Raw genomic sequence first — 26978 nt, 5'->3', positions numbered from 1 at the left:
TGAAGTTAAAGGCATCACCCCACGAATCTGAGGTGGTGCAGATTTCAGGTGGAGTATTCTTATAAGGGATAATAGATTATGGAGAGGAGGGTGATTCCATCCATTTCTTCCCAATTGCCGTAAAAAACGTCCCGGGAGATGCGGCGCCGCACAGGGCTGGTGCGCTCCAACCGAACTCCTTGTGGAAAATAGTGCACCAGAACGCCCGAAGCCCTATCTTCCGAGCCGTTTTTTACGGCAGTTAGGAAGAAATGGACGGAATCACTCTCCTCAACATAATCTACTATGCCGTATACGAATACTCCACCGGAAATCCGTACCACCTCAGATTCGTGGAGTGATGCCTTTAAACTGAATTCTTTCCGAATGTATCCGCGCACATGTCTAACGTTCCAATTAAGCAAAACTTCATAAAAGGCTATTCATGTGCCAGTGCGCTCGTGGGACCCTTTGTTTCCTAAAAAAATTCTGCACTAACAAGCCGTAATGGCCTTGCTTCAGTGATTCTGGAGTTTCTTCATGAAAACACAAGTAAAACACTACAGTTAAACATAATACATTTAACTTCGGCAGTTTGTAAAGTTTTCCAGTGTTATAGTTTGAAGGTTAAATATGTGAAATATTAACGTTTTGGTACGTCTATTTTTTCTTCTTCTTGGAAATAACTGGTTCAGGAATTTTTTTCTTTTTCAAGGGAACATTTTTAGTTAATACGTATAACAGTAGAGCTTGTGATGAGTTCTGCTCTTAAAAAAACCGGAATTTATTGATTCAAATAACGCTAGGATCGTTATTGAGGTTTGAATTGATCAAATGTGAAGGAATTCGAATTGAAGCCAAAAAAAGCAGCAGAAAAGTGAAAAACGACTGGATTCTTCAGTCATATCCCTTATTCCCTTATTTTCAGTTATGATGAGGTCCCAGTGTGAATCTGCAGATCGTAATGATTCAGATAAGTACAAATAGTACCTAGTTGAAGGTAATCAGTAAGACAGACGAATTCATCTCAATCGTGACGTGACCGACATGTGACCTTATCTGATAAGTTCGTTAAAAATGCAGTACGATGATACGACGAATCGAAGATTACATGAGTCGAATGAAGCTCTTGGAAGTGCATGCGCGCAAGAACTGGTCCCCACCCCATTGCTGAATGCCGCAAGGACGCGTCTCCACCGGTCGTCTGCCGTCTCCCGCCGCCGCCCACTCTCTCGTCGCGGCGTGTCCCCTCACTCCCTCTCTCTCTCTCTTTCTCTTCGCCGCCCCAGAAAATTGATCAATCAACACAGAGTTGGCTGTCCTTCTGTCCAGTGTTTCATGTTTGAACCGTCTCCGGCTGAATTCGTCCCATCACAGCAAAGGGGACCAGATGTCGCCGTCTATCGGATACCCGGGAATCCGGAACTCTGTTACGAATGGAGTTTCAAGAAGTTGTTGTCCGACAAGGAAACTGGAAGTTATATTTGTTGTGGATGCCGGTCGTTGAAAGCGAGGGACAGAGTAAAATACAAGGATCCGTTACCATTGTGTAAAATCAAGGACGGGTACTTCGTCACTGATCCATGTTTTCCTGCGAGAGCACATTTTTGTAAGCCACGAAGCACACCAGAAGTGGCAATGAGAAGAATGGTTATTAAAAAATGCAACGATTTGAGGGAGGACACGGAACGACGACCAACATCGTCGGTTGTTGACGAACTAATCGGAGAGGTTTCAGGTGAAGGTTTCGGTAAGTGGCCGTTCTTCCAGCTTTTCCTAGGATAGTTTTTTCTTCTTAGATCGGGAATTTTACGGCGTTTAGACGAACTCTCGGATGCTAGCAAGCAAGTGATGGTGGAAAAACTTGCGCGTATGACTGAAAGCGCTTCAAGAACGCTTACACGAGTATTTCAGTGGAATATGCAGAAAGCTCAAAGCCCGGTTGCGGTCCCACCCGGCGAAGAGGTAATGCATACGTTTGTGCTGGAATGTTTCGAGTACAACTTCTATGTTTTATTTCAAAGTAAAGTATCTGAAAAAGATTGTCAACGAACTTCTGAAAGTGATTTCGAAGAGGAGTTTTGGGGACCAGTTCTCGCCCGAAATTATTTCTATTTCGATTCAAAGGCGGTCTTCATAGCTGTATATCTGTTCAATAAATTTGATAAAAGTGTTCTTCACTGCAAATTGTTATTCGTCATATGATAGGGAGCAGGTCGACATCCTTTCTCTAACCCTTACCAAATTATTCATATTTATTCTACTTGTCATTTTATTACTACATTCGATCTTACCTTTTATCTCTTCTTTTATTCATTTTCCTTCAGCCTATCGTTCAAATTCTTATTGATTTCCTAATCGATCATCAGTTCATTCAACATCAACATGTGGTGCTTCTCTCATACGTATCCATTTGCATTTGTGTTCCTTGGCTAATCATTCTATCATTTATTTAGTTATTAATCTGTTCAATTTATACAATTACACTTATTCTTTTTCTTCTTCGCTATTAGAACTTGCATTTTCTCGGGGTTCTTCGTTAAATTAGCAGAAATGTTCACGTTGTATATTTGTGCAGTCAACCAGCTTGAGCTTTGTCCGTTCGCCCATTTTCGCTTTCACGTATTATTTTCTTTTTTTTTTTTGGTTAGCGAACATTTAGCAATAGCTTTTACATTTTGCACGCAATCATCCACTTCGTTGCGTTTCTCATCCTCGAACGACATTTCCGCCTGCGTTCTCCGTTATCGACCCACTCTCTTACCGTGAACCCAGTCGTCATGATGAATAATGTCTATGTCTGTTCTTGGTGTGCGCTATTTAGCCAAACTGAACTCTATGCTGGTGTTATTAGTGATATTACTGACTTTTTTCTATTTAAGACTGGTGAATCCCAACATTTTGCTGTTTAGACTCTCGACTTAGCTAGTTCTGAACCTCTCGGTGTAATTCTGAAAGCAACGGACGTGTTGCCCCCATCTAGTAAGCTGAGCGATTGTTTTCGGATACAATAACAACTTGAGGGATATCTAGCCACATCAGGTACCAACCAAACCAGAACAGAATAATCATCGGTAAGATTCAGATGAAAAATCCCACATTTTGCAGTTTGATCTAAAGTGTACCAGCGGCAGCGCTGTCGCCATGTCGAAGATATCTTTTAGGCAAAGAGTAGGTCCCGTATGCAGCCATTGGTTTGATTTAAATATAACGGTCAGTAAATATGCCTATCAACTGGCACTTTTTTCAGTACACTGACAATAAGCTCACTTGTTGAGATTGTCACCGCCTACGCATGCCGCATAATGGCCAATGTTTTTTTTTTTCAAAGATCAGTGTCAGATGCGTAACCAGTGGTCAGCTGAACTATGATGTAAGAAAGAAAAACGCGCTCCTTTCGAAAAACTTTTCCAGCTACCGTTATTTGAACATATGTTGGTATTCTTCTTCTTTTCTTTGAAAAAAGTAGTTTTGAATAAGGATTATTTGGCGCATAAGAAGGGATTTCTTTCAAGAACTTTATTTGTTGGAACAACCATTACTAACTTGCGAACGAATACTTTTTAGATGCATGAAACTTTTCAGGAGAAATACAAACGGACTAAAGTGGAAATTCAATGGGATTTGTCGTAAACTCCAGGAAATACACAAAATGTAACTTCTCAAAACAAAATTATCACAAATTATCCCGGAGTTCAGCGCGGATAGATTTTTCAGGGGTAGCGATGCAGGATCAGCTGATGGGAACCACGCCCCTTCCCGCTCCGTCTCGTTTATGAACGCATCCACGAGAGCGGGAGGTGTTTAAAATTTTCGAGATATGCATCTCTTTGGCGCGTGAAAAACGAGTAATTGAAAACTCACTTTCTCGAAATGATTTCAAAAGAATAACATTGAAGTATTGAGAACTTGCGACTTTCAGTTGTTCCATTTTATTTTATTTTTTCAATCGGTTTCAAATCCGAAACCTGAGAAGATTAGAAAATCAATTGTTCGCTGCCATCTATATGTTGTAGTGTGTTTGGAATTTAAGAAAAGTGAAGAGTGGAATATTTTAGGTGAAGATGAAGTGCGCACTATGCGAGAGCGAACAACTTCGAGTGAATTTTGTTCCAATTCCTTCGAAAAAAGTCTCTACTATCATATTGCTGTCATGTCTTGCCCGATACAACGTGGTCACTCTAGAGGATGCAAAGAAACACTACAAAGAAATGTTTGCGACAAGGAAACGTATTTGTAAGAATCACTTCATTCAAGCGGTAAGCTAACGTTAAGTTTTGCCCATGTTCGACTGTCCTTGAATTTTGGCATGTTGAGTGCGTAGGTTTTTTTATTGATTTGCTTGAGCTGTGGCCAAGATTGTTATTGATCGTTTTCGTCTTTATTAAACAACAGCTAACGTTTCGGAGTTTTCGCCTTCGTAAGAGACTGGAAAAATCAAAGCTATTGTTGTTTTATTCTCTTAAGCGCTTGATCACCCTACAGAAAGCATCCAAACGCTAGGTAAACTCAAACAGCAGCATATTGGCTAATGTAATATTTGCCTCATTTGCTAGACTTGGTAACGCAACGGACAACCACCTACCACATTTACGAGTAGAGTTTTTGGGTACGCTTTCTGTAAGGTGATAAGGCGCTTGAGAGAATAAATCACTAATGGCTTTGATTTCTCCAGGCTGTGACGGAGGCGAAAACGTCGAAGTGTTAGCTGTTAATAAATATGAATACCAATCTTGACCACAATTCAAGCAAATCAATAAAAAAAGCTAACCTTAAGTTATTTTATCAGTTTCGAGTGCACAACCTTTTCGTAACTGCAAGTTCGAAGATGTGCAGAATATATAAGAGTAGTGAATAGGAACAACACATAATGAGCACATAGTTACTTGCAGGTAATGTTTATTGGATGGGAAGTCGAGCAACTTTGCGGTGAATTTCCCCTAAATGGAATAAGCGAAGCCTCTCCTTTCGTTATAAGCAGCTTGTTAACTAACCTTCGAACGTACCGAGGATTATTGGACGTAGGCGAAAACCTAACTTTCATCGCTGATTTCTTTAAACAGCTGCAGTTAACCCTCTTAAAGGACTCTATGCCAATGGAAAAGAAGGATATAAGAGAGTTTTTCGATGAATATATGGCAGAATTCCACGATGAAGTAACGCAAAGGATTTCCACTCCTGGTTCCGTTGAAGGAGAACTATTCCTGCAGGTGTGTGAACGACTCTCATGGAGTTTTTGACCTGTTTTTGTCCCATTTTTCGAGAGAATTCTCATTGGATAAACATAATGAGCAGCTTAGGGCTCAATGGATGTCATAATAGGCACTAAAGTTTAGTATAATTTTGGTGGAGTTTACTCAAGCAGTTGGTAATACTTTAATGTTCGATTATCGTTGTCCATTCCTTTCCTTTGGGGCAAACTTACAATCAATTCTGATTTCCAGTGTATTATATACTATTTTGTCACATGTAATGCTCATTTGTTTGAATACCTCGCATTTCCTGTCAAGTAGAAGTATTTCTTCAGTTCTTTGCTGATTGATTCATGTGCTGTCTTCCATCATTAATGTTGCTACTTTTTGTGGAGGATCACGATTTACAGGCTACCGCTAACTTTGACATTAAAAAGGAAGAGGACTCATCAGATCCACAAATCACCATTTCCGAACAACCTACAGGTGCCGCTGTTATGTTTGTATTCATTTGCAGTTTTTGTTTCATTAGCAGCTGTGGCCGTATTCGTTGACGCTTCCTCCGCAATCAAATTTTGCTAGTGCTTCTGCCTATACTTAGATTGTTGACATGTATTGGAATGAGCATTTGATATAGACGTAAATCCATCTTGAAGATTTTTTGTGAAGAACGTAACCGCTGATGTGAAACGTGGCCTATTTATTCATTGTACAAAAGAAAAGTGCATCACTCTTACCAAAAAACAAAAGAAAAACAGTGTTGTTCGAGTTTTTTTTTGTAGTTATTTTGTATCTTTCACTTTTGCACTTCATATTTATCTATGTTGATGTTTAGATGGTCGTGATGCTGATTCACCAGATTTTTTCGTTCCAAATGAAGAACTGAGACAAGAAGAACAAGATGCTTCAAAATTAGGATCGTATTCATCAGGATCTTCTTCAGATGAAGGTGGTTTTTTCTTCTTAATGCTAAGTGCAGGTCCTGCTCCAATTAAGTTGGTTGTTTTTAGGTGAGACTGTCGCGGATTCAGAGCTCATGATGAAATGTGCTTTGTGTTGCGCGCAACGCCGATACACACAACTCAGATCCATATCGAAAGTACCTCAAAGAAATATCATTTTCCTTGCTTGTATGTTGCTTAGAAAAGTAACTAACGAGGAATCTGCAACTCACATTTACAAGGAATTCCAACGGACTCAAAAACGTTGCTGTAAGCAGCATTATGTCGACGCGGTGCGTGTGATGCTTTTTTTAAATTGATAAATCCTGAATTTTATACATTTTTTGGTACAATTCCTGTTACTGTGCTGTTCAGGCTATGACTATCCAAGATGAATTGAAGAAGAACCCAGAATGTCTTCCCAATGAATCACGTGTTCCCCGCTTCATTCCAGCAGAGTTGCTACAACTTCTACAAGAACAAGGGAACCATATTGTTGTAAATGCTTTTTATTATTTATTTTTAAAAGAGATGCTATTTTTCCCTGCAAATATTTGCTTTCAGCGGGTAGTACTACAGGCAAGAGATGTGGCATTGTTTTACAGTGAGTGTCTGAGCAAATATCACAATGGAAAAGATTGGGAATTGGAAGATGTGAGTTATTTTTGTGCTACAACAATTGCGATGATTACATAGATAATTTTTTCTTCAGAGAATTGAAGCTCTTCATCAATATTCCAGCTCTGGAAGTCGCATAAAAGGTGAGTTTTTGGTTGTTAATCTCTTAATTCCCAGAAAAAAAATATTCGTTGTTTGTGTTTTTCTGTTTTTGTTGCTTCATTCTTTTCAAACATACACCTTTTTCCTGTAAGATTGCCCATCGAGCGTATTTCAGTGCTATTTCAATGGTGTTCATCTCTAGAAAAAAAAGTCGAATATCGTTTACATAACCCCGATCATCGTTTACATAGACCATCACAAGCAATAAAATAAGCATAAAGAAAACCGTAGTGATGTCAGTGATGTCCCGATAATCGCAAGATACAGGATATAATTTGTAAGCGATGCACTAGGCGGCAACCTGCGGTGACTTTAGAGATTTTTGCATCTTTCTCAGCCACTGTCGAAATTACTGCCGTTTCGTTACTACTCCATTACGTTAGGATTATTTTCATACGTTAGGAGTGTAATTTTTGTGATAACTGCGTAGAAAATAAGACCATCACATTCTACTATAGTTCTAGAAATAATTCTAGAAGCGCTTGAGCAAACTGAGTTACTTAGGAAACGGAACGGGCGTGTATATGTGGCATGCGGGTCTTTCAAGCTTTGCAAGCTTTCATGCAATTAACCCGGCGGAATTTTCCATATTTTTGTGTTGAGAATATGTATTTTTTTTTGTATGTATTTGTGTTTGTGAAATAAATAACATCTATTGCAAGAATCAGCCCAAATACTTTATAGCTGTTATAGCTTTACGTTGTAGCTACTTCACGTGCAAGAAAACGGCGCCATGAGGATTTAGATGAGCAATCAGCAATGGAACCGGAGGCTACAACGACTCAATCAGCATCAGGAGATGCTAGGTACGGTTGGTTATGTTCTTTTTAAACGTCCTTATACTTCTTAAATTCAATTCCAGCGTCACAAAAGGCTCAAACAACAAAACCACTTGCGCCTTATGCTGCCTTACTCGTAACAAGATAGAATTCTGTAGAGCTTCAGTTCGTGCAGATCAGCATTTAATTTTGCTGAGTTGTCTTGTGTTGAACGGCTCATTCAAGACCGAAGTAGCTCAAGTGATGCTTCGAGAAATGCTAAAGAATGTTCAATATATCTGCAGGAAACATTTCGTGCTAGCAGTGAGTTTTGCTGGCATTTTCACTTTGTATCATTATTAATTCACATGAAAACAGCTATTTAGATGCTATACATATACAAAAGTATCAAAGAAAAGTGGAATGAGTTAGCAACGTGGACGTTCCACTCGTTGCCAGACTATATTAAGGAGGATCTAGTGAATCGAATACGAGGATGTGCGAATGAAATCCAGAAGGGCTTCGTTAGTTTATTATTTTGATATTTTCTTATCGTTATAAAACTATAACATATATCTTCCATTATGATTTAAGTTATTTTTTTCTGTATTTTTTCTTTCACCTTAATGGTTCCCGTGAGAAGTTTGACTGTGCACCGTCAATTCAATGTAATTGGAACCCCTATGTCAACTGTAACCTGTCCTCCATTGATTTCCCATTTGCTATAATTAGGCTTGGAAACATTTCTTTCGCTTGGAAAAGTTGGCCAGTTTCTGTAATCTTCGAGAGAAACGAGCAGCGTCTTTCCACGTATCCTTAATTGCGACAGGAAGGAGCCGGACCCTCCTCTGACGAAGTTTAGCTCATAAGATGCTGCTCAAGTGATGAGGATCCCTCCGCCAACCGTCCTAAAGTGAAGGGGTCCCTTCGAAAACCATCCAACTGAATGGGGTCGGAGCTTCGGGTCCGACTATTGCATCTATGTGTGTATCCCTAAAGTCCTGGTCGAGTTTTACGGTTGTATCATTTCCAGACAAAAACGTAACCCAACCATGCTCCTTGGCGCTAAGATTCATCTCATTACGTTTACGTACTTTTTACTGTAGCTTAATACTAACATTACTTGCTCTACACACATCCGAACGATACTTCATTTCTTGCCATACAGCACTAAGAACATCAAGTTTTACAAATTCAAGAAATTATTATTATTCTGTCTTACAGCTATTCGAAGTACGATTTTGCCCTATTGTGGGGCACTTAAAGTGGTTTCTGTTTGCTTTTTTTAATCCTCAAGGAAGGAGAAGTACCATTGCTGTTTAGCTCACTAGCATTTGTTGTGTTTCGTTTAGAATTAATATGAAAGGTGAGTAGGGAGGCAAAGTAGAAGCTCCTCGTAATAACTCACATCACTGTCCTCATCTGCTATGAAGATGTCTCAATATAGTACATAATTTTTCTTTTCGTTTTCCAGTTCTTTTCTATCGGTCACATCACATTTTTAGAGGAATGTGGAAATCAAGGAAATATTTGTTGAAAAGTTCTACAATAGCTGCGAAGCGAGGTATTGTGTAGTAGGAAGACTTCTTGCTCGAGAAGGAAAAGGTAAAACATCGAAGGTACGTTTGTCTCTTCTTTTTTTTTTTTGGTTTCTGTGAAAACGCAGTTTTTAATATGTGTGGAATTAGCGTGCATTATAGCCTTACGTGAATGTTCATCAATTGATTTTTATAGAATGCTGTCTCTGATACTGTTATCGACGGGAATAGTGAGTGTGCTGTCGCTGAACCGCGCAAAGGAGCTCCTCGTACTGTCAAATATGGTGTGTGAAAATTCTAGTTAAAATTTTCCTTTAAATGATTTCATTTGAAAAAAAACAGTTCTTTCAGAGTGCGTTTTAGAAAGGGAAATTGAAATCAGAGAAAAAAAAACTAAAATTTTTTGTTCTTCCCATTTTTTATGCTTTGTTTTCCAGGTTACAAAAGAACTGTTTCGGAGAGAATCGCAACAAGCGAAATACAGCTCTCTAAGTGCGTATGAATGTTTTTCTGAGGAAGTAACATATATTTCTACGTTATCATCATCTTTTAAGCTCGGTTAATTCGTTTGTACCGATTCCCGTCTCGCCAAGATGGTTGATTCACCGGACTCGTCCGGAAACTAAGCGAGTGTCATTATTGGCTTGTGGACTATGCGGATGTGTTCGTCTTTGGATCGATGTTCGCAAAGCATCCTCAAAAGCAGGGCGGACAAATATGTTGCTTGCTTGTTTGCTGCAACAAGGTCTCATTGATACGAAAACAGCGAGCAACTTCCACAAGGACAGTACACGTTCACAAAAACGTCTGTGTCATGAACATTTCATCCATGCTGTGAGTAATTTTCGGATCTTTCTTGATATATTTAAATGCTTATGGATTCTTAAGTTATGTTCTTGCTCATGTTCAAAAATGTGAGAGGACTACAAGTATCCGCAGTGCCTAATTCCTGTTCGTGAAGGACCTCAACCCCCAAGTTCCACTTTATAAAGATACAACGCAGTCAGTATTCGATAATACAACATGAAGTTTGGATAAATAATAATGTTAAATAATAATAATGTTTGGATAATAATGATAAACTGAAAATTTACACTAGACGGATCGAGCAGGAGCTTCTCTACAAAAACACGATTTCGTTGGTGATGAAACCTATTTTGATCGTCCTTATGTCATTTAAAATTGTTCAGAGTTCGGAAGTTAAATAACTGATTTAATATTTCAAGGGCGCTTATCTGGCATCTGCTGTTCAAAAGTTAACATCACACTATCCTATTCTTGGGTTATGGAATATTCCATTCGATATGATGGACAATATTGTGGCAACATTACAACACCACCTTGGCTCAATATCCGTGGGTTTCGTTGCGTTCTCTGTGATATGTCACTATTACCATTACTTTTTATTATTGAAACATCTTGCAATGTTACTTTTTAGCCTATGGATACACTAATACCACATGATGTAGCATCATTTTTCAATGATTACTTGTTAAAGTACGTGGAAAGTGAGGAATGGAAAATAACTGAAGTACAACAGCCCAGTAGTGAATCGGTAATACTATCTTAATGTAAAGTTGTTCATAGTTTCTCATTTCTACATCTAGGATCAAGTTCTTGATTATGCGAAAGATAAAATGGCTAAAAAGCAAAACAGATCCCAAACGGCTAATGAGATGGATGAGGAACTGTTCTCAAACGATGTTCGCCATCCAGGTAAGCGTTGCCATTCAGGCTAACTGGATTTCGTTCTAAAATCAAGGGCAAAAGGGAATTCTGTGAACTTAATTTTCCTTCTGAAAAATCAGCTGCAAGTGTGGGTGTGACTACCTTCTATTCCTCTGTTACTGCAAACACTGCCTTCAATCACTTTAGTTAAGTTCAGTTTTAGTTTTAGTTTTGATTTAATTTTCAAGAAGTAGCATCTTTTTTCCATTCCAGCGCCTTTTCAACTTCAATCCCTCCCATACACCCTTCGTAATCGTCGTTATATGCTCTGCACAAATTTGAAATTTTGAATTTCTTTCAATTTAGTCCTACTAGTCGTCTCCTGCACTACCGCTTGGATGTATTGACCTTTTTATTTTTGAGAATATTCGGTTTATGCTATTGAGTAGCTCAGTCGAGTTACAGTAGCTGTGATGTCAAACTATGTGGAACGCTACTGTACTGCAAGCATCACGCGTGAATTTCCCACGGTTAAGATCTAGCAGATTTAAAAAAATCTTTATGATTACACATACAGTCGGCGTAAAACGTGTATTAGAGTGAAAACGCGACGCGTGCTAGGTGAAGGCTTGCGCTGAGCTCCTTCTATGCACAGCATGTTGAAAACTCCCCCGACTTCTTTTCTTTTTGCTTTTTACGGTTTTCATTATTTTTTTTTCTTTCATGTACTAGTGCATGATTAGGATTACATAGTTTCACTGAAGTTCTTTTCCATTATTTTCATAGTTTTCTCTGCTTCTTGTATTCTCTAAGATCTTATTTTGTAGGTATTTGTTCCCGTCCCATTTTTTGTGTAATTGCGCACTTTTCTTCATGTTTTTGAGGTTGTATTGAGAAGGATACCTTTTTCTCCTCGTTCGGAAGTTTCTCTTGATTCCAGGGCACCTCCTCAAAGAATTAAGGTCTCGGAAACTGGACTTCTACTCCATTTTTTGGGTAACTATCCAGAGTTAGCCTTCTTAGGACGGATTTTACAATGATTCCAATTACAACAGACGATAATAATGTACAGTTACTTTGAAAAAAAGACGAAACAGAAATTGAATTCCTTCAAACTAAGAGCTTAGAGACATTCTAATTGTCAAACTAGCGATAAAACTAATGGAGAGAAGTTTGTATCAAGACTGTTTCATTGAGATGAAGATAACAAGAAGAAATTGTAAGAAACTATAAAAAAGCGAAAAGGAGAGAGCTCCAGAGGATTGTACGCATACTGTAAGGGAAGCTCTGTGCACGCTTTCATTGAGGACGAGTCGCGTCGTTGTGTTACAACAGATTTTATGCCGACTGTGTGTATAACAGTTGCAACGACCTTTCTGCGCACTATTGCTTTCTTTCGTCCTATAATTTAAATCAGTAACTGTTTAATAAGGTCTTTTTTGCCCTTCGACGATCTGCTAAAATATGATTTTGTTAATGACCACTTTTGCTTCGATTAGAAATTTTCAAGGTGAAAATGACGATTCCCTACTTTTCTGTAAGGAAGAGAAGAAGGAGGAAGCAGGGATCGTTATCAGTGAACAGTCTAGGTACTATTCTGGTTTTTTTTTCAGTGAGAAGAGCAAATAATGGGAGAGTTTTCCAGAAACACCAATGAAGTAAGCGAGAACAATACGAACCATGAAGAGGAACATGAGCCTTCTGTCGAGCAGGAGCCATCGCTCGAGGCATCCGTTGACACTTCTAGCAAAATACGTTGTGAAGTGTGCGATTATCGAGGCACTAATGGTCTCAGGAAGCCCCCAACCAGCCGCAGTTATAACGTCATACTTATCGCATGTATGATTATGGATGGTGCGATTGATTCTTCGCAAGCTACAGATTTATTTTGGAAGCTCACAAACTTTAATGTACTTATATGCGAAAAGCATTTTGTTAAGGCGGTGAGTAGTGTTTTTGTTTATTGTTTTTTTTTTGAATTACTCTTACTTATCGTTTTCTTTCCATTTCTTGAGAGAAAGTGATTATTCTTTTTGCATAGTTGAAACGAATTAATACTGGTTACGAATATTAGAGAATATTCTTTGCATTATTCAATCGGCGACTCCAAACAATGCATATTGACAGTTACTTTCCTTGATTCTTTTATCTTTACGAAGTATGTATAGGGTGGATGGCAAGTGTTCGACAGTCTTATGATGTCTAGGTCTCCAATGGAAATCGCTCGGTGTTGACAGCAACTTGCAGCTAAATGTAATCGAGTCAAAACGACATGAAACAGGGTGCGGCTGCGTAAACGGCTGCGGTTGAAACTTCGCGGTGTATGCAGCGGTTCGAATCGAGGAATGACCACTGCGAACTGCAGCGGTGCTAGCAAAGGCCCCACCACGATCCGAACTGCTACGCTCTACCGCGCCTCTTTGAGCGCAGCCGCTTACGCTTACTGGGCTGAACTTCATGTCGTTTTGACTCCACTATATTTACTGTGGGCATCGTTCGTGAATGGAGGGTTTACAAAGGAATTGTGAAAGGGATGTGCATTGTTGAACTTTGACGCTAGTCCATAGATTCCATCTATCGCAGCGATCTTGCATATATGAAAGGTATTCCGATAGTTGTGAGAAAGTAGTGCGTTATTCCGAGAAAGCATATTTAGTTTTACCTTGGGCGCATGAACATCGGAAGAGGACTATTTTTCAAAATTTCATCTTTATTTAACGTTTTTCATATTTACGACATTGTACGACATTGTTTTATTGTATAATGTGTACATACATGTGTGCAAACGGTGTATTAAAAAAAGAAAACTTTGTGATTGGCTATAATGTATCATTAGGTGCTACGCATCAACAAGGAATTGGAGCAAATATGGGGAAAGATACCGAGTGATGGACTGGATGACGTACCGTGCTCGAAAATGTATCAGTTTTTGGAAATCATCAAATCTCACGCGTGTCGTATCGATCTAAGTGTGAGTTATTCGCTCTTGATCTCTTCTTTATTCTTTATATTTAATTGTATCGTAAGCTAATGACATTTCTACAGAGGAAAACAATAATTGATTTGACGGACATAAGAGATTTCTATGACTCATGTCAAATGTCACACTTTGCCGGCGAGGTTAGGGATTCATCAGGCGTCGCAGATGATGGCAGTCAGTCAGACGATGTCGGTGGTGTTAGTGCCGTCTATTTCACAGGACTCTGGGATGTTCTCGCTAAAGATTTCTCGGATATTGTAGAATTCACAAGAGGTGCCTAGCAGTACGAATGCAGAAAATCCTTCGGATTCATCTGAATCTTCTGGAACTCCAGCATCTGTTAGCTCCGACGAAAGTGATGGTGTGCCAGCGGGAGAGCTGTTGTCTTCTGGTATTGTTTGCTTTTTCTCTCGAATTTTCAATATGATTCATTTTTCTTCGTCTTTTTCTTTGTCCATATTTTCACTACCTCTACAATATGTTTATCTTTTTATAGCAACTGACGAAGTATGTGGAGCAGAATTGAGCTTCCAGGAAGAGATTCCTGCGACAGCTCTACTGGAGCAGCCGATCCCGCATGTAGATGAATCTCTCGGAACGTCTGGTGCGAATTTTTTTTTTGGCCCGCTACTTAATTTAATAACCAAAAAGCAAACTAGTTTCCGTTTAGGAACAAACAATGCTTACAGATGTGATGCCTTTTCTACAGCAGCTAAAAACATTAACGAGTAAGTTTCACATCTTTAAAATATCCTTCAACTTATGATGAACCAAATAGTTTTTGTTTGCCAACCAGTTCAGTTTCTATTATTATAGGAAATGTTAGGCGGTGCACATTAATCGTTTTCTTCTATTTTCGCGTTCTTTTGATTATGTACCAAATCATTTATGGTCTATGGTTCCAGTTGTGACACATCTTCGATGTTCATGACTTTTATATTAATGACATCCAATTTTTTATACTAAGTAATCCATTAACTACTAGCTACGGTTGATTGATTTGAACTGGGAATTAAAGGCAGCATACCACGATTCTGAGGTGGTGCGGATTTCAGGTGGAGTATCCGTATACGGGATCGTGAATTAGGGGACGGGGGTAGTTCCGCTCATCTCCCTGCATAACTGCAAACAGCCACCTCCAGAGTGCTGTTTTGTACGACGCCATCAATTGCAACGCTCCACCCCTTGCGCCGCCTTCGCCCTGCGATTCGTCAAAAATCAATTCGGACTGCCCCGATAGGCAGTAAGGGACGCTATGCGTGCAAGGGTGACTCGCTGCAGTAGAAGGTGTAGTACAAAACAGCTTTTAGGGGCCGGCTGTTTGCAGTGATTCAAGGAGAGATGAGCGGAACCACCCCGGTCTCCGTAATCTACGATCCCGTATACGTATACTCTACCTGAAAACCGCACCACCCCAAATTCGTGGTATGCTGCCTTTAATAAACCCAGTTCCTTTGACCTTCTTAAATTTTCACTGCTCATTGATTTGCTAACCAATAATAGTCGTATATTCGAATTTTCGCTGTTTTTGGAATTAGTTATAAAAGAAGAAAGCAGACAACTCTTAAAACCACCGGAATGAGTTCATAGAATTTATATGAAGACAGGTAACTGTAGAGTTCCAATTAAGTAGGGACACAATTTTTGGCTCCTTTAAAACATTCCTTGAATTGCCACTGCCGACATGTATGATTTTGCGATGGTTTAGTGGTAGCCACAATTTTTTTTCTGTGTTTAAAGATGTAGTAGGGAAAAACGTGACGGAAAAGGAGATGTTGCATCTGAAAAAGTAGAGAAACTGCTTCTATTTAAAAGAGTTCAATTAAAAGAATTAAAAGGTACGTTCGATCGAAAACCATAACAATATATTGCAGGAGCATTGACTTCCGGCCAATAGCACTGTTCCATTTCCGACAAGGACTCAGTGTTCAGACGACGACAGCCGAAATTATCGCAACATTTGGTGAAGACAGCGTGACAGAGAGAAAAGTCAGGGAATGGTTTGAGTTGTTCCGCACAAGGCATGCTCAAATAGCGGCTTCTGCCATTACGCCGCAAGCTCAAGCGCAAGATCGATTAATGAAAGCGCTACTCGAAGCTGATCCAAACAAGACTATACCGCAACTGGCGCAAGAATTCGGCGCACCCGTCGACACGATTCTGTCCTACCTTCGTATGAGTGGAATGCTGAGAAATGTTAGGCGAACGGTCTTAAGTGAACGACAACGTCGGAATCGTATGGAGATCTGTTCAGGACTCATACTTCGACAAAAAAGAGAGCCTCTGTTTTTGGATAGGATTATTACGTATGGTGAGGTGTGGATGAGTAATGTACATGAAAGGAGAGAAAATGTGATGGCCGCTGTATGGTGGTCATCATTTGGTGTGATTCATCATCATCTAGTACCATTCGGCGGACGGATGACAGCACAGATGTACTTCTATCATGTCACGGAAATGCACAAAAAATTGCTTCAACTGAGACGAGAAATGGTAGAGAAGCAATTAGTGATCATGTTACATGACACTCAATTGCCGTATATATCATTGGGTGCAATCCGCAATCTACACCAACTCGGATACGAAATCCTACCGTTCCCAGCAAATTCCTCGGATCTTCTACCCACCGACTATCACTTCGTTCCACAACTTCGATTGTTCATGGCGGACAGAGTGTGCGCCAGTGACGCTCAGCTAGAAAAGTGTATTGTTGATTTCATTAATTCAAAGGATGTTCATTTTTATCTTTCTGGTATTTATGATCTAATTGCACGTTGGAAGAAATGTTTCTGTGCAAGCGGAGATTATTTCAAAACGTAATTATTGTTGTATTTGTAGTTTTCTTTTTCCGTGAAGCTCTGTATTAAATTCCGTAACTGTCTGTCAAGTGAGAAGACGTGTTTTGTCGACATTGTTTGCGGCAAAAAAGAAAATAACAAAAGAGTTGAATTTCACTCACTTTCACTTCCTGTGCACACTTTACGTCTTCACGAAAAGGCGAATACCATATAAGATATCGCTGATGTTAAATGGTACTTTTAAAATGCTTGACTCACTTATTTGACTTAACCGGCGACCTGGTGCCATCATCGCCTGACGCGGTTGTCCGCATCTTCGCCGATGCAGAATCCAACCATTCGGGACTGCTCCATAGGTTTTTGTCCTGCGTGAACTGTCTATCGACACGGAGCGACCAGAGAACTTCCGATCGACAACGTTCACCGTAACGAAACGGACAGTTGTTACCACAGAGTCCACGCTCCCTTCAGGTATCTGATCTGCTTGGCTGTGGCGGTCCACACGTACGAGGGCACTGTTTTACAACATTAGGATAACTTACGCCATGTAACTGTGCAAGTTATATTCTCGTACATCTTCAGAGCGTGCACTCCAATGTCTGGTTGCAATTAGCGCATTCAGTTCCATCGCGAGTAGGTACCAATCAGACTCGTATACTCGGCTTTTTAATAGTGTTGTTCATACAGTAGTCACTGTGACTGGATTTCTAGTATATTAGGCGCGCTTTAGCACCAAGTTCTTCAACAAAAGTAGGTAGTATAGCAGTGTCAAAACGACGTAAAGCGCAATTGCACGTGCGGCTTCTCGAGGCGGTTCGGTGAAGAGCAGCTGCTAGGAGCGCGGTGAAACCCTTGCTGGCACCACCCACCGCCGCAGTCTTCGACGGTCCCAACTCGGTTAAAAAATGCTGCCTCCACCGCACCGTTTCGAGCACGTACGCCAATGCAGCGCAACTACGCTCGTGATTCATGTCGTTTTGACCCGACTGTATTTTTGGGGTTTCAGAAGACTGAAATAGTATTAAAAATGGTGGAGGACACTTCCTTGTAGGGAGCGAACGAGTTCAAGGCCTTGCATTCCATTCATTTTGCTTTTTCTTTCCTTTTTCTTTGTGGTGTGCTTATTTCCGCACCAGTACCTGGTCAAGAGACAAAATATGTCACTTACCAAATAGAATCGATTTTCAAATGGCCCTTACATAATTTTTGTTCCGCTGCTGACGTCATTCTTACAACGGAACAGCGAAACAAATGCTGACTGAATTCGATGAAACGTGTACGAATACCGGTCTTCATTTTAATCTAGAAAAGATAGTGTTCATGAAAGAGGGGTACGAGGTACCCGTATGATGTGCGCCGTGTATCCAGGAGGTTAATGACCATCGATAATTGCACCAGAGAGCTCCTGACAGCGTCATAATCGTTCCAGTAGCCTGGTTGCTCGTTTTGTGCCACGTCTCGCTGACGCCCCGCTCACACCACTCTCCCCGCCCATTTCGCCGCGTTTGTTTCTCTTATGATCCGTTGTTTTCGCCACGTCCGCAGGTGTTATGATGCGCTTTTTGGATCGGAAAAAGGAATGTGTCCGGTGTTAGAAATTGCTTGAAGCTCTAGAATGGGATACGTTTATATAAATGAAAGAAGTTTATATAAGTGGTATGTCGTCTAAAAGTGTGCATGAAAAGGTTTATTCCTCCGTTTTCGATTGCTGGAAACCACATGTCCATCTCTGGGAATACAAGATATGTTACAAAAAAAATGTTCCACTAGCTGGTGTTATGCTATATTCCCTTGTTTTTTTTGGGGGCTTCTAGGAATTTCTTTTTGTTCATCCAGGTAAGTAAAACTAAAGGGATCCAACGACTGTTGTGGTGCGACTAGTGTCTCACAGACGTGAATTGTACTTGGAGGCGTATCTCAAAGGTACAGAGGTCTCTGTTCACCACTAATACACCTGACCTGTCATATTGATTTTATGCAGAAAATAGATAGAAATGAAGCGATAAAACGGCGTAGAAAAGACTTCAAAGAATCATACAAAGTCATAAGTTATCGTAATCAAACATAATATTGTATAAAACCTTTCCACTTCTCTCCCTTCCAAATTCGCTCCGTAGCGACGCAAAGTTCGCGCGCGGCGTTGGTCCCTGAGTACTAGGTATTGGAAGGGAGAGAAATCGAGGAAGTCTAGGTGATCCCAATCACGAAGGCTGCCTAGCTGGCGAAGCGGCAGCCGTAATTACGCGGAGCAGCGCGGCACTGAAGGCAAGTCTACAGCGGTCCTCTGGTCACTCCAGGAAGGACAGATGGTTCTCCGATTCCACTCACGTGCAAGAGAACGATTATATTCGAATGTTGTGGCTGCGTATGTCTAGTTCCAGAAATGAACATGATGAACGACGAAACCCAGAGCTGAGCAGGAAGAGACGAGTGCACGAAGCATCGAAGATCTGCTGACAAAATCCACTCCCTCCGTGCCGACTTCGGTCATCTCCCCCAAGGTCCCCACCTTTTTTCATCTTTTCACCCACACTTCAAAAATTTTGACGCTTTGCAATGAAGAGGAGAGTACGGGCAGCACTCTGAGTAAACCGTGACCGTTTCGCCATTCTCGAGCTCATTCCTTTGTTCTCTGGACGACCTTTGCAATCTGCAGATCGGCACTCTTGAGCACATCAAAAATGGATATTTCATCCGGTACGTCCATGCGAAATTTGCCTGTCCCACCGACAAAAAGAACCAAACAAAAATTCGCGTTCCAGTGCACAGGAGACATAGAGTTCATACCTGTGGGATAGAATCTTAGTATAGGAAGCCACTGTAACTGCTTTACAGTGACACACCTAAAAACCGTTGAGGACCGAATACGTGCCTCATAAGTGCGGATAGGGCTTGACGTTAATCAATTTGGTTGAGGTGCACCAACGCGTTCACTTCATTATCGTTTGAAGTGGACTGCGGGGGCCAGCTGATGTATCAAGTCAGCGTTTTTATCCTCTCAGGCAAGTCTGGTACCAATTTATCGACCCCGGATTGAAATAAGGATTGGTTGGGACTAGAGTGATTTCGAACCATCAACCGATCGCGCCGTCGCAGCAGAACCCTTAACCGACTGCGTTACATCCGCCAGATGCGTCGTATTAAAGAACTAGATCGCCCTGACCACGTTACGCATACAGTGGTTCCACCGAAATAAGGACCGAAATGTTTCACTGCATGGATACCGAGTACATTAACGGGAAAAAAAACATGTCTCGATATACTTGCGTTCACTGAGAAATCTATTCCAATCCGGTGCTTTTCGTAGGTCAACCTATCTTGGACGAAAAAAAAGCGAGATTTTCTGGGTTGACAGTACGGTGAAATCAGAAATCAAGAGAGGTAACGGATAATCAGCAGATAACGCCAGAAGCAGTCGTTTTTGACCGACATTAAAGTTTTTGATGTCGGTCAATCGTATGAGATTCTTTCTGTAAATGCACACAAATTCTCTCCAATTACACCCTTTAGCTTAAGTTAACGACTGATTACTAAAAATAGAGGAAATGATCGACTTCTCATTGAGGATTATTGAAGTTCATTAATAATCACTACAATGATAGTGAACCATGCTATATTCTCCTCTAAAATCAGAATTAATCATCACAAAAGTGAATTATAGTGAAAACATCCGAGAAATGTGCGCAAGTACCAACGACCTCCTGGTCTGTAACGTTTCGTGTGGAAGTACACACTATTGGATACAACACCCAACGCATTTCTGCACCAATTCTCGAAGTCCGTGATGCGTACTAAACGCAGCGGTCGAATCGGGCAGTTATGTCGGACGGCGAAGATGTTGACGGTCAAAAGCAACATAAGTGAGTTTTCAGAAGGATTTGATTGTTTTGTTTTGTAAGAGGAAATCCAAAATGTTTATAAAGTACTGTGTTAGCGGAGGATTTCAGCAGTTGGACGGTTACTTTACAAAATTTACGCACACAGGAAAAACACTTGCTTGTTTTATTTTTGTAGTTAGTTGTTTTTGGGAAAGCGGTGTTGATCCTCACATAACGCACAACAACTGTCCTACAGTACCTCTCATAAGTAACAAATTTGACTTCTTTTCAGGGCGATCTCATATGTTGTTGTTGGCATCAATTCCATTTCAGAGAGTAAAAAACTATTCAAGTTTTTGGTGAGTTCTAATTCTGTCTTACCTTTTCTGGTTACATTCTTTGAAATCATCCTCTTCTCAGAGAGCGAATGGTTACAGTGATGTGTCGCTTTTCCATGAATTTCCAGAGGGCAAGGTATATCTCTAAGGTTCATTTATTAATAATATGTGATGTTCGAGGTACTATTTGCAGGACTCCTCTGATACTCCAATTTCCACTCTTCATCAAACTGCGGCCGGTAAGTTAACCAAAAAAAAGTTAATTGTTTAGTATTCTAAGGTCAAATACTGCAATATTTTACGTCGGCATTATTCTGATCGAACTGCAGAGATTTCTCCTCTAAAATAGCCATTTCGAATTATTGCAATCATTTTCTGATACTGATACACTAATAAAAGTTCTGATTATTATTAAGCAGTTAAGGTCGCAATACCATCTTAGAAGATATGCTTGATTCGTTATTAGTATTATTCGCTCGCGCTGCACATTTGAGATGAATCAAAGCGAACAACTCACAACTTATTCCAATTAGTGATTTTTTTCTCGGAGTTGTATGATAAAATTCACCAGATTTAACGGATTGTAGCACTTTCATTATTGCTCAATTCTAAACTACGGAACAAAACATGGACTAGAGTCACCGTACCCTCTAGTGCACTTCAGATATGATATCACGATTACTCGAAGCAGGCTTAACTTTAATAACATACCACTTCGTTTTAATTCTTTAGGCAGAATTGCCTGCCCCTCGAATGAGTACCCATATCCAGGTAAAGTGTAGTTGGAGTGGCCGCTCAACCGCGGTTTTGTTCCTAGAAGTAAATAACTAAATCGATTGGATCCCAAAACTTAACCATTGGTGTTAGAGGATCCATGACATGCTATGACATCTAAGCTAAAGCTACAAGGAGGAAAAAGGAAGATAGAGCCTCTAAAAATACGAGCACGGTTGAGTTCCCCTTCCTCTTTCCGACCACAATTTACCCGTCACATTCTTCATGCGGAGTAATGTTTTCTTGTTTTGAGGTTTTTTCCAAAGTTTCTCTCGAATTTTTGAGTTTCATAGATTTGCTTGTGGTTGAATTACGTCCTTAAAAGCGAATTAATTCCATCGAATTCACAGCCCTAGCCGAAATTCTTGTCTCTTTAATATCCTGTGCTCCGTCGATCAGATGGTGGCAAAGTACTAAAGATGGCATGAGTTTTTGTGTTGCTTCATGATGTTATTAACAGCACTACTATACTTTTTAAATACCTTTTTAGGGTGGTGTAAAGGTTCTTAGTAGGTTGCAGGTTTAGTGTGCTCCATGTTACTGAGTTGCGATGATTCTGGCATATTTTTCCCCACATTCCTGCGCTGCCATTTTCCTTCCAGCTACTACGTGGTCAGATAGTGTATAATCGGGTCAAAACGACATGAAGCACGGTGCAGTTGCGTAAGCGGTTGCGCTCGAAACTGCATAGTGCAGTTAGAGGTTAGAATCGAGTTGGGACCATCGCGCATTACACCAAGAAAATGTACCTCTAATAGCTTTATTATTTATAATTTAGTATTTTTAGCAGTTGAAGGCGTACCGTCCGTCACCAAAGGTCCCCCTAGATAGTAACCGCTACGTTCCGCTGCACCGCTTCGAGCGCAACCGCCTACGCAACTGCACCGTGCTTCATGTCGTTTTGACCTGCTATAGATTTGAAGATAATCGAAAGAAACGTGGCCCAGCCCGAATATTTTTTAAGCCTATTAATCTTCTGCTACCTACAAGACATTCAAGAAGTTTCTCGTTTAGGTTCTTCCACTCCTTTGAACGAGTTATATAAATCCTTCAATGGCACGCTTGAAGAATTATTTTCAAACAACGGAACTACCGGAAAAAACACTGCCTTGAAGCCAATGTACGTCTTATATTATAAGTTTTGTGCTTTATAGAACTTTGTCTCATGTTTTTACTTTGCAGAAGCACTAGTTTTTGTTGTGCGTTGTGTGGTCAGACTCGTCCAATGGTGGAAGCTCGCACCACGGCTAAGAGCAAGGACCAAAACATTGTGTTGTTGTCTTGTTTACTAATGGAGAATGACATTGAATTAGATACAGCAATCAACGTGTACAAAGAAACTCATAGTGTGTTCAAGCGGATCTGCCAGCTCCACTTTATCAGAGCGGTGAGATTTTCTTTTTTCACTTTATCCCTTCTTTCGAAAGATGTTTGATGGGAATTCAAGTCTCATCAGATTTTACTGAGACTTCTCCCTCCTTTCAGGCTTCTTTTATTGGACGAGAAATAAAGGAAATGTGGGGGAAATTTCCCCTACATGGACTACATTACGTCCCACCTAGCATTGTACAAGTTTTTCTGGCTCATATCCAAATTTTCGGGGACTGCATCGATGTGCGTATTTTCAATTCTTGGCTGCCTCATTGATTTTTGGTGTTTGCTGTATATTTAGGAAAAAGTCGTCCTGGAAACACATGACGTAACAAGATTTTTCAATGAATCTTTTGCTAGATACTATGGCGCTGATGGCTGGAATGTAGAAGAAATGGATGTGGTGGCAAGGAAATATAGGAAAAGAAAACAGGTGAAGGATATTTTTATATTCTTTATAATCACGTTGTTTTTCTTTCAAAAATTTTTATATGTGACGTATGTGTCGTGAAACGTCGATAATGGGAATTACATTTGGGTCTCACTGTCCTATAAATAACAATACGAGACAAAGGCACCCGCACACAGGAGCAATGTATTATTACAAAAGATGTTTACTGATATTCTGCATAGAAAGATTTGCAAGGGCCCTGACCACGAATATGGTATTTATCTCGCATGGTGCCATCCTTTAGTATGTTTTTTTTTTTTACTAAACTAAGGTTTACTTTACTAAAATTAGTACTCGAAGATATCGTGATTACTTATCTCTCACAGTTGAACCAAATTTTTTTGTGTTTGTCTGGGATGCTGATTACTAACACACTTTATTGCCCAAAAACTTTCCTTCATTGGTCATTGGATTTTTCAAACTGATTTTCGCAGATTTCATTTTTCCTGTTATGAAATTAATGAAAAGTTTGCGTTCAAGAGTTCCCACATACGATAAGAATGTGATGCGTTGCGATGTTTATCTACAAAATTTATGGTGAGAACAAATGTTGCAATCAACAACATCACAGTAAAGGGACTACGATGGAAAATGAGAGACAAATATCCGTTGAACCTAAAATAGTATTCTTTTGCGTTAGATACGTTGGGAACTTCTCAGCTTATCATGAAGAAATACCGAAAATACTTTTTTCCACATTAGAAGAAAAGAAAAATGTGTGTCACGACCAAGTTATTGATTTTTTCCAATTCATATATTTTTTCAACAACCATTTGCAGTCTTCGCCTCTCAGTGATGATCTAAACGAAACGACTTCGTCGAAACCCAAGATAAACGCTTCTTCGTCGGACGGTGGGTGTCTTTTATTTCGACCATGGGTAATTAATGTGGTATAACTGTCAAAGTGTTGTTGCGAACCACGACAATTTCAAACCGATATCGTTTATCGGTATCGAAGTTCTTTTAAGCCTTGGTGTGTAAATACACATTCTTGAGTAGCGAAAAACATGGCTAGACTTTCTGTGCTCGAGACCAATATTTGAGAATGTGACAACGTTGACATTAAACGACGGTTCTCCTGATACTTAAGCAATTACTTGGGAGCCGTAGTAAAATATACCCACTGAACAGTTCATGATTTAAAACCAACCAAACAAACAAACTTTATCTCTAGCGCTTTCCTCTCCAGGAAAAAATAACAGTTATCTTGTGATGTTTCGATAAGGAACTAACATCGGGGTGTATCCTTGTCTTCCTGAATAATTCGATCTGCGGATGTCAGAGGAATTTCTGATGATTTTTGGGTGGTGTTTCTTCTGAGTGCTTTTTGTTTCAGACAAATTTGCTGTTGGGGGATGTATTCCAGACCATCGTGTTTCCCCTCTTTGGATTGAGCCAAAAAAGGAACCACGAGATGAGGATCAAGGGATCCTAGCAACAGATCTTCTCGAGCAATCGATGCCTTCACCCAGTTCAGCAGCAACCTTCGAATCGAATACGTCTGTTAAAGGTATGTGATTTGAGTTGGAATTGTCTATGTTTTGCTCTTATCAACTCATTCTGTTAAAGATTGTCGGCAAGGTTCTGCAACGAGTGAAAAAGACAGGAAAAAGTCGAGGTAAGAGCAGTTCAAATTTAATTTGCAATCATGATTCTCAATTGTGGTACTAGCAAATTGTGTCATGATATAAATTCTATACCTTTTTTTTTATTACTAACTACTTTTTAAATTAAGTTGCTCTCTATCCCCAAAAGTAAGAAACAAGCTTTATGAGAGTACTGTTCCCTTTAACTCGTTAATTAACGTTGTTCTAACATCGGATCGACGAAACAGATACTTATCAACAACTAATAGTTTTTTGTTTGCAGAAGTCGTGATAAGAAAGAAGCTACCGTTCCCGTCACGATAAATCCAACCAAGATTACTCAGGAACAATACAGTTGCATGGATGCACTTGCCGATAAGAAATTCCGGGAACGATTTCGAATGTCGCGGAGTACATTCAAAAAACTGTGTGATGCTCTCGATCCATTACTTGAGAAACGTTGCCACAACACTACGAGAAGCTCCACAACTATAAAAGTCGGCACTGCGTTAGAAGTCCTAGCTGGGAATGGCAATGCGTTGAAAGGTCTAAGTCTTATGGGAACAAGTGTAACTGAAATCTTTGGTAATGTGCTGGATGCTTTGTTGGAGTGGTCCGGAACGGTTATACAATGGCCTGGCGAAGAGGAACGAGAAAGAATAAGGGAAAAGTTGGTGAATTCTACTTTATCCATACAATTTCATAGACAATTCTAGGAATTTTTTTTAACACTTTTTCTTAAATGCAGTGTTACCGTACGTTTCATTCCTTTATTTCTTGTTACAGTCTATTACTGACTTTTTTCACTGAAGAATCTTCTATTTCGTCATGTCGCCACATCCTACTATCTGCTTAGTCATCCAATGTATTTTTTAGTTTCTTTGAAAGCACGAGTATGCCTGGCATAGTTGGCTGCCTAGATGGAACGATCATAGGGACTCAAAGTTCTTCTGATACATCCAGGTTACCTGAATGCATTCTATTTTCCATCTAAGCAATCATATCGATCTACATTCATTTTTTTCATTTCAAGTAAGGGAAGTCGCGCACTCAATGTGGCGGTTGTAGTGGACGATAATAAACTGTTTCGATGGGTACTAGCAAAATATCGTGCAGAAGTGGCAGATGATCTGGTACGATGTTTATAGTGTGCAGAAAACTTTTCAACATTACAATGAACATTACCTTTTCTAGGTATTTAAACGTAGCCTACTCTATGAACAACTGAAGGAAGGCGTGAAAGAAGGACGCTTAATTGGCGATGATGCATATGAAAAGGAGACTTTTCTGGTCACACCGTCTACCGAGAAAGGTACCTCGTATGTTCATGTATTAATTGTAATGCTATCACGTCACCACTGTTTCCCTTTTTAAGACAAATACCGTGCTAATGCTTTGCGTGAAGCGCACAAAATAGTCGAAGAAGCGATAGCAAGCTGGAAATGGCAATTTCCTATCCTAACGAGTGACATAACGTATGTGTTTTGCTTTTTGATTCGTGACGGCAGTTTTTAGGCGGTATATATTTGTTGCTTTTCAGATCTCCGAAAGTAGCAAGGATTATTGTGGGCAGTGCAGCATTGTACAATTTGACAAGGTTGGAAGGAGAACCAGAATTCACTGCTGACAACGAAGAAATGGATGTATCCGAAAGATGCATAGATGTTTTATGAAATGTGAATGTTACACTGCGAGGATCGATCGCATTGGCACTGATTTGATGGTTGAGTTCTAACCATCATGATTTGCCTATTACAATATGGCCCCAGCACTATAAATATTTGTAGAGGATTTATTCCGAATTATCTCATAGCTCGCATCTGGAATGAAGCGGTTATTTGAACATTTGGCTGTTGGGTAATTCCTCTTCTATAACTGCCATGGTTTTCTCATTTTACAAGTTTTTCTTTCGAGTGCATTGTACAGGATCCGTTCAAATACTTTTCCTTTTCTCTCGTACAAATCTTGAAAGATCGATATGGTCTAAAGCTAAGAACCATCGTGTG

General features: G+C 40.0%; 2 protein-coding genes across 5 annotated transcripts; both read left to right on the top strand.

Moving 5' to 3' along the window:
* Nucleotides 1-1317: 1317 nt before the first annotated feature.
* Nucleotides 1318-16656, top strand: RB195_004545 (uncharacterized protein; the record flags this gene model as incomplete). 3 transcript variants are annotated; one of them, XM_064182431.1, is made up of 30 exons in its annotated part: nt 1318-1729; nt 1802-1944; nt 2009-2041; nt 4038-4238; nt 4872-5000; nt 5064-5189; nt 5582-5657; nt 6007-6120; nt 6182-6405; nt 6488-6610; nt 6677-6766; nt 6825-6873; nt 7599-7698; nt 7755-7974; nt 8037-8174; nt 9156-9269; nt 9385-9472; nt 9626-9680; nt 9743-10022; nt 10415-10543; nt 10627-10743; nt 10796-10904; nt 12367-12445; nt 12502-12799; nt 13693-13827; nt 13902-14024; nt 14098-14227; nt 14333-14440; nt 14507-14564; nt 15711-16656. In XM_064182431.1, the coding sequence occupies 30 exons, from the start codon at nt 1318-1320 to the stop codon at nt 16654-16656; spliced, it is 4947 nt and encodes a 1648-aa protein (XP_064033698.1). The 3 variants fall into 3 exon arrangements, with proteins under 3 accessions (XP_064033698.1, XP_064033696.1, XP_064033697.1); XM_064182430.1 differs by lacking the exon at nt 2009-2041; XM_064182429.1 differs by lacking the exon at nt 2009-2041 and having other exon boundaries at nt 13902-14033.
* Nucleotides 16657-20453: 3797 nt separating this feature from the next.
* RB195_004544 (uncharacterized protein) lies at nt 20454-26645 on the top strand (the record flags this gene model as incomplete). 2 transcript variants are annotated; one of them, XM_064182428.1, is made up of 17 exons in its annotated part: nt 20454-20494; nt 20745-20811; nt 20873-20926; nt 20984-21029; nt 22579-22684; nt 22747-22951; nt 23050-23178; nt 23237-23368; nt 24166-24238; nt 24753-24896; nt 24956-25004; nt 25256-25642; nt 25849-25935; nt 26006-26105; nt 26167-26284; nt 26348-26447; nt 26513-26645. In XM_064182428.1, 17 exons carry the CDS (start codon nt 20454-20456, stop codon nt 26643-26645), a joined length of 1971 nt encoding a protein of 656 aa, XP_064033694.1. The 2 variants fall into 2 exon arrangements, with proteins under 2 accessions (XP_064033694.1, XP_064033695.1); XM_064182427.1 differs by having other exon boundaries at nt 24723-24896.
* Nucleotides 26646-26978: the final 333 nt, after the last annotated feature.

Source organism: Necator americanus, chromosome I, assembly GCF_031761385.1.
Source record: "Necator americanus strain Aroian chromosome I, whole genome shotgun sequence".
Classification (NCBI taxonomy): Eukaryota; Metazoa; Nematoda; class Chromadorea; order Rhabditida; family Ancylostomatidae; genus Necator; species Necator americanus.
Note: the sequence above shows the minus strand (reverse complement) of the source record. Positions and strands in the feature narration are given on the sequence as shown.